Genomic DNA, 7,500 nt, shown 5'->3' with positions numbered 1-7,500 from the left:
TCTCTTCATTAAACATGTATAACGGGACCTTCTGCAGCATGACACCTTCCAAGCATGCACATAGTTCACCGGGGAGGTTACAGCTTCCTGAATCACAAAAGGGGGAGATGATGTGACCTCAGAGAGCAGGTCTCTGTCGCTGACACACACAGAAACCTCCCATGATGCTTCACTTCCTACAAAGTTCCAACCTGCCTTACAAACAACATCAGCACCAGAACACTGGGAACCTTATGAAATCAGCTACACACAAGTCTAAGATCACGGCACACCACGCCACGCACCAGCTGGAGGCGTGAAGGGGGCACTGACACTGGTGTGTGGAGCAGTGGAAACGTGTCCTCTGGAGTGATGGATCACACTTCTCTATCTGGCCGTCTGATGGACAAATGTGAGTTTTCCTTCCTACTGGAAGGAACGATATCAGCATTAAAGTTTGATACAGAGTGGATAACGGTCTGGGATAAAGGTCTTCAGGGTCTAGACTACATGCCTTAATTCCACAGATGGGTAATGTCCCACACCATACTAAACATTTAGACTATTATCTGCTTGACACTTCATGGTGTTTAAGGAAGATTCCTCCCTGTTCCAGCATGTCCGGGTTCCTGTGCACAAAGTGAGCTCCACACACACACACACACACACACACACACACACACACACACACAGGCCAGTTGGTTGTGTATTCCAGATCTTCTCTCAGTGGATCCTGCCTGTTTATTGCTCTGTTGGAGAAAAGGGCTACGTGTACAAATCCTGAAAACCCAGTCCAACAGACACTGTCCTGCAGACCCTGAACTACAGACCCTGTACTACAGACCTGCAGCTTGTCTGTAGGACCACTGGCACTAGCAACATACAGGCTTGATTCCCAGGCAGCAAATATGCTGTCATATTGATAAATATATATGCAAGTTGCTCTGGATAAAAGCTCCATATACTGGAGATGAAATGGGCCCGTATCTCAGACGGTTCTCCTGCGCTGGGCTCCACGCCAGCTGGATCTCCTGCACCTCAACACTCAGGCTGCAACCAAACACACAATTAGGGTGGGGTCAGCCCTGGGTGGTGCTGTTATCAGAGACCACCCACACCTCCTACACTAATGACCTCCACCCTTTTTCTGACTTGTAAGCCATCACTGAAGAGAGAAGAAAAGAGTCAAATCAGAATCTTGTGATTGACACTCAATGGAGATCATCAACAGTTAATGTTGAGAGTTCTTTCTGCTTAGGATGTAAACACACAGATCTCATACCTATCAAACCCATCTGACAGCACTGGGGAATGGAGAGAATGTGGATAATATGGTTAGTCATGTTGGCACAAATGGGCCAGACAGAGGAGGGCAACTTCCAAACCCTCATAAATTCTCTGTGTGCTAGCATGAAGACATCTGTTCTCAGTGGCCCCATTTGTCCTGGACACAGAGATATACAACCACTATACCTCTGTGGTTCAAATCAATGAGTTATAGACTTGTGCAAAATTAGGCAGAGGGATTTCATTAGCACCCGGGGAAGTTTTTTTTCTTTTAACTAGAAACCAGCCATGTTAGGTAGTGTTGGTTTAGATTCTATAGCTTTAGACGGCCTTTCATCACAGCCTATAAAACATACGTTTTATTTTTTTTACAGAGATGTTAAATGAAAATCTTAATTCCGATGAATCCCTTTAACATGTCACATCATGGAGGGTTGGAAATGTATATTAATGGTGTTAATAGGTCATTTTTAATATATATGTTATTATTTAATAATACATATTTAAAATATTTATCCCTGATCATTCACATAGGCTCAGACACACTAAAGTCACACAAAACAGAAGTGATCACTGTTCAGCTGGATGGGGACAGGTTGAAAGCTTCTGTTCTGGGTTATTCCAGTGAGAAATGGTAAATATTTTAATGAACTACATTATAATCTCCATCATTGTGTTTTTCATGGCAATTCCCTTATCCTGACTTCTAATGTCTAATTTCTTTTCATTTGTGAGGCTTCTAACAAGCCTTTTATCTCATCGTCTCATTTGTTTGATAGCTTGAAGGGTAATGATCATGACTTTATTAGGAAGACAGACTTTGATAGTCCTGCCGTACATAAAAGGAACGTGTTCATGAAGAGAATGTATTTAAGCTTACACTAATCCTTAGCTGATTCTTTAGCTGATCCTTCTAAGATAATCAAATAAACACAAATAAACTAAATTGTCAATAAACTACAAAGTGTCGATTCTGTGGAAATGAACATTTTCCATAATTTGATTGCTTTTTTATTTTAACATTGCCAGTGTATTAAAAAAGCAAAATGCACAAATGAGATGTTTAAAGATGTTTTGTTTTCTAAGTGGCATGCAGGTCTTCACTGTGGCCTGTACCATCATACAACATAAAGGCTTTTGAACCGGATTATGCAGCTTTTGGATAACAGCCAACACTCTCAACCACACCACATTCTTTACTGAAATGATACTTAAAGTGTTTGGTCAACAAATGATGCACGATATAGAATGCTCTTATATGAATGCATGTATATGAATATGACTAAAAAACAAACGAATAAAAACAAACAAACAACAATATTTCACCACAAATGCTGTCTAAATGTTTGACGAACTATGTAGGAACTTGGCGTGGAACTTGTCAACAAAACAGTAAAAGTCTGTGGTTACATCTAACAGACAGGACCCAAAGCGTCTGCAGTGATGCGAAGGCTCTCTGATCTGACAGAGGCTCGGCCTGCTGTGCACACACACAACTTCACCGCACTGTCCTAAGGTTGTCCCGACAAGGAACGAATGAAAGCCAAACCAATCACACGCCTTTGTGCCTCCAGGGTTCCCTCAGAAGTCCATGTGCTGGGCTAAGGTTCTAACCACTCATATATCCAGGGGCGGGGTCATGGCCAGAGGAGGGGTCATGGCCAGGGACCAACCAATAGTGGCAACACAACCCCTGTCACCAGCCCACACAGGTTTCAGCTTACTGAAGGACATTCAGGTAATTGCTGCCTGTGAGGTAATGAATCCCACCAGGGTAGCAGCACTGGGGAGCCACTGCAGACCCAGGTACGCCCAGTGGAGCGGGGCACTGTGGAACTAAAACACCTGTCTGTAAGGAGGCAGGTTGTTCTGAGCTACCACACACTCATTTCTGTACAAAGTGGGAACAAGGATGTCACCTGATCACAGGGATCAATACGGGTCCGAACACTTTCACACACATTAATGGCTTTGACTCTTTTCTCTCTGTATTTTTCTCTCTTCAGTTACGACGTACATTTATCCTTCTATATTTTTACAGCAGAGCTTTAATGTAAACCTACAGGTTTTAGTTGAAAAATGATTACTTTAGATAATCATATTAATGCATTTATACTGGTGGCTACTATAATTAAAATAATTTCAAGCCTCATTAGATGGGCTGTAATTGGCAGATTACGTTTTGTAGCACTGCAGCAGAATGCTTCAAACAACAACTGTATAAGCCCAGGTTCAGTCCGGTGTACAGTGTAGTCACATGACAACTGTATAAGCCCAGGTTCAGTCCAGTGTACAGTGTAGTCACATGACAACTGTATAAGCCCAGGTTCAGTCCGGTGTGCAGTGTAGTCACATGACAACTGTATAAGCCCAGGTTCAGTCCAGTGTACAGTGTAGTCACATGACAACTGTATAAGCCCAGGTTCAGTCCAGTGTACAGTGTAGTCATGACATTTGGCCGTGCTAACAAACAGAGGCAGTCTGGCCACAGCCGTCATTCAGTGTGTCATGTTGTCCACCATCTTACAAACCAGAACACACAGTCCTGCATTTAAATATCAAAGAAGCTATGCAGTCAGTGTTCACAAATCTTTCTTATTTTTTAATGTTCCATGCACACTCCATAAACTACTATACACATGGTGTGCATGTGTCCCAATTAATCCGAAAGAGGTCAGGTCAGGTCAGTGTGTTTAATAAGTTTACATATGAACATGCCTCCAGGTTCCCAAGAACTGTGATCAATTCCCTATTGTCTGCTGAATGCATCTGATAAAAATACACCAGCTACTCAAAACATTTTGGCTCACGCTGCCAATGTCTGAACATTCCCCCCGGACCCCCTCTAACACACTCACACATTACAGGCCCCGTCCTCACACAGGAACTGACACACTACTCACACTAACATCTGAACACAGGGACTGACACGCTACTCACACTAACATCTGAACGCAGGGACTGACACGCTACTCACAATAACATCTGAACACAGAGACTGACACGCTACTCACACTAACATCTGAACGCAAAGACTGACACGCTACTCACACTAACATCTGAACACAGAGACTGACACGCTACTGACACTAACATCTGAACACAGAGACTAACACACTACTCACACTAACATCTGAACACAGAGACCGACACGCTACTCACACTAACATCTGAACACAGGGACCGACACGCTACTCACACTAACATCTGAACACAGAGACTGACACGCTACTCACACTAACATCTGAACACAGAGACTAACATCTGAACACAGGGACTGACACGCTACTCACACTAACATCTGAACACAGAGACCGACACGCTACTCACACTAACATCTGAACGCAGGCACTGACACACTACTCACACTAACATCTGAACGCAGGGACTGACACGCTACTCACACTAACATCTGAACGCAGGCACTGACACGCTACTCACACTAACATCTGAACACAGGGACTGACACGCTACTCACACTAACATCTGAACACAGAGACCGACACGCTACTCACACTAACATCTGAACACAGAGACCGACACGCTACTCACACTAACATCTGAACGCAGGGACTGACACGCTACTCAAACTAACATCTGAACGCAGGGACTGACACGCTACTCACACTAACATCTGAACGCAGGGACTGACACGCTACTCACACTAACATCTGAACGCAGGGACTGACACACTACTCACACTAACATCTGAACGCAGGGACTGACACGCTACTCACACTAACATCTGAACGCAGAGACTGACACGCTACTCACACTAACATCTGAACACAGAGACTAACACGCTACTGACACTAACATCTGAACACAGAGACTAACACACTACTCACACTAACATCTGAACACAGAGACCGACACGCTACTCACACTAACATCTGAACACAGGGACCGACACGCTACTCACACTAACATCTGAACACAGAGACTGACACGCTACTCACACTAACATCTGAACACAGAGACTAACATCTGAACACAGAGACCGACACGCTACTCACACTAACATCTGAACACAGAGACTGACACGCTACTCACACTAACATCTGAACACAGAGACTGACACACTACTCACACTAACATCTGAACACAGAGACCGACACGCTACTCACACTAACATCTGAACACAGGGACCGACACGCTACTCACACTAACATCTGAACACAGAGACTGACACGCTACTCACACTAACATCTGAACACAGAGACTGACACGCTACTCACACTAACATCTGAACACAGAGACCGACACGCTACTCACACTAACATCTGAACACAGCAAACGGAACCTCAGAGAAGTCACCGTCTCTGATGGAAACACAAAGCAGCACCGTTACAAACGGAGAAGGAGTTGAGAAGCCGGTGCAGAAACCGCTGACGCTGTGTTTACTTTATGGAGTGTGTACAGGTAGAGGCTTGAAGTTCAGAGACCCAAGACAGAACAGGAGACAGCAGGTCTCCGACCCCACCAGCCAGACAGCACAGGGACTCGGCCTCCTGCCGATCTGCTAAAGAGCAAACCAGTGGACACCCCCCCCCCCCCCCCCGCATTTGTGTTTGCCTGAAAGGTCAAATTTTGCACCATTTCAGTGAAACAACACTGCTGAATCACACAGAAAGAAGCAGGAGTGTGTGGAGGCTGGGGGGTGTTGGAGTGACAGGAGAATCAGTGCTACATCTACAACAGTACATGCGTATAGGTCTATGTTCAGGCTTAATGGAATATTTACTAATTACCAATACATTTTAGACAGAGAGGCAATATTGATTACAGACACTGTGGTGGCGTTCAGACCTACACTGTCTCAACCCAGAACCTGCACTTTTAATTAACATATATTAACGACGAAAACTTCAAGCTATTGAGTAATGAATAACAACAAAAACATTTCCGAACATAGCATCTTGAAGTGATTTAGTGTAGGTTTAGAAAATGATACAGAGCATAACACAGATAAAAAATTTGAAAATGCTCAAAAGCTGTAATTAAAAAATTGCAACCGAGAATTAAACTGTAAACCTCTGTCTACACACCTAGAAGTTCAACCACCTCAAACCCCCAACAATAAAGAGAATTCACATGATTAAATTACATATAACGTTCCTATTATCAAAAAACACGAGGAAAGAGGAGAAAAAGTCGTGGTACTTCACAAACACATAAACGCGCAAATCTGGACCCAGAGAAAGCAGCACTAACTGAGGAACATCTTCCTGCGCTGGACAGGACCAGGACTCCCCTGCTGACCCTTACCCAGGGTAGCGCAGCCCGTCTTCGTCCCCCAGACTCCGGGTCCCTTCTCCATCCTCCCCCGTCAGGGGGTCCAGACCGGTGACCTCCATCTGACAGCCCCGCTCCGGTTCGAGCGGTCTCAGCCCGACTGCCTCCCGAACACCGTCCTCCCCGCGTGCAGCATAGAGCACCAGCAGAACCGCACGAGGGTTCGGAGTGAACAAGCGGTCTGTCACGGCACGCGCTGCGCCTCCGTTAGTCACTCACTCATGCCCACAGTGTGGGGGGGGGAGGTGGAGGTGGGGGGGGGGGGGGGGGGTGTGTATGTGGGGGGGGGGGGGCGCTAACGCAGCGGTCGGGTTCATTAGAGGAGCTCGGCGACAGGAACAGCCCTTCCCCTCCTATGCGGTTCAGAGCGGAGACGCACTCACCCCGCGCGCATCTCCACGCTGATTTGGGAGGGACGCTCTCGCGCTTAAAGCACGCGCGCACAGCGCTTCCGCGAGCCCCATCGCTGCTCGCGCGCTTAACGACAGTACAGGGACCAGCTCGCGCTCCGAGTGTAGTCCGCGGTATGGGGGAAACACCAGTATGGTGATATCGCCACCTGTATGTAGTTTTAATTAATGATTTGCGTTTTGCGTTTTATAGGCCAAACAGGCAATAATACGACTCGACGATTACGCAAGTAGCCCTGCTCTGGATATGAAATATTTATTATCAACCACATTTAATGGGTGATGCAGCTTACAGAGAAAATATTGTTAAAGGCAAAAACTATAGCATAGAACAACTGTTATCACTGTGTGCATTGAAGATAATACGCAAACCGATGTTACTCATATAAGTGTTAGTATATGAATAAATAACGAGGAACTGAAAACACCACCAGAGCAAAATAACAAACAACTACAAGCCCAGAGGAGCAGACGAGCACGATACAGCAACTTAATGAGTCCATCACAGAGTCCTCCATCACTCACACAA

General features: G+C 45.4%; 1 protein-coding gene across 4 annotated transcripts in view; it reads right to left on the bottom strand.

Annotated features, from left to right (window-relative positions):
- caln1 (calneuron 1) overlaps positions 1-7,500 on the bottom strand; it is a 53,682-nt gene that overhangs the window by 45,294 nt on the left and 888 nt on the right. Inside the window, exon 1 of one of the 4 annotated variants that reach the window (XM_076976903.1) lies at positions 6,945-7,004. The exons of 2 other annotated variants lie outside the window; for them this stretch is intronic. In XM_076976903.1, the coding sequence (XP_076833018.1) occupies positions 6,945-6,955 (11 nt within the window). In that variant the 5' untranslated portion in view covers positions 6,956-7,004. Of the gene's footprint in view, positions 1-6,534; positions 6,743-6,944; positions 7,005-7,500 lie in introns of those variants that run through there. One more of the 4 variants, XM_076976902.1, reaches the window with a different exon arrangement.

The sequence above is a fragment of the Brachyhypopomus gauderio genome, chromosome 16, assembly GCF_052324685.1.
Source record: "Brachyhypopomus gauderio isolate BG-103 chromosome 16, BGAUD_0.2, whole genome shotgun sequence".
Classification (NCBI taxonomy): domain Eukaryota; kingdom Metazoa; phylum Chordata; class Actinopteri; order Gymnotiformes; family Hypopomidae; genus Brachyhypopomus; species Brachyhypopomus gauderio.
The sequence above is the reverse complement of the archived record's forward strand: the minus strand, read 5'-3'. Positions and strand labels throughout refer to the sequence as shown.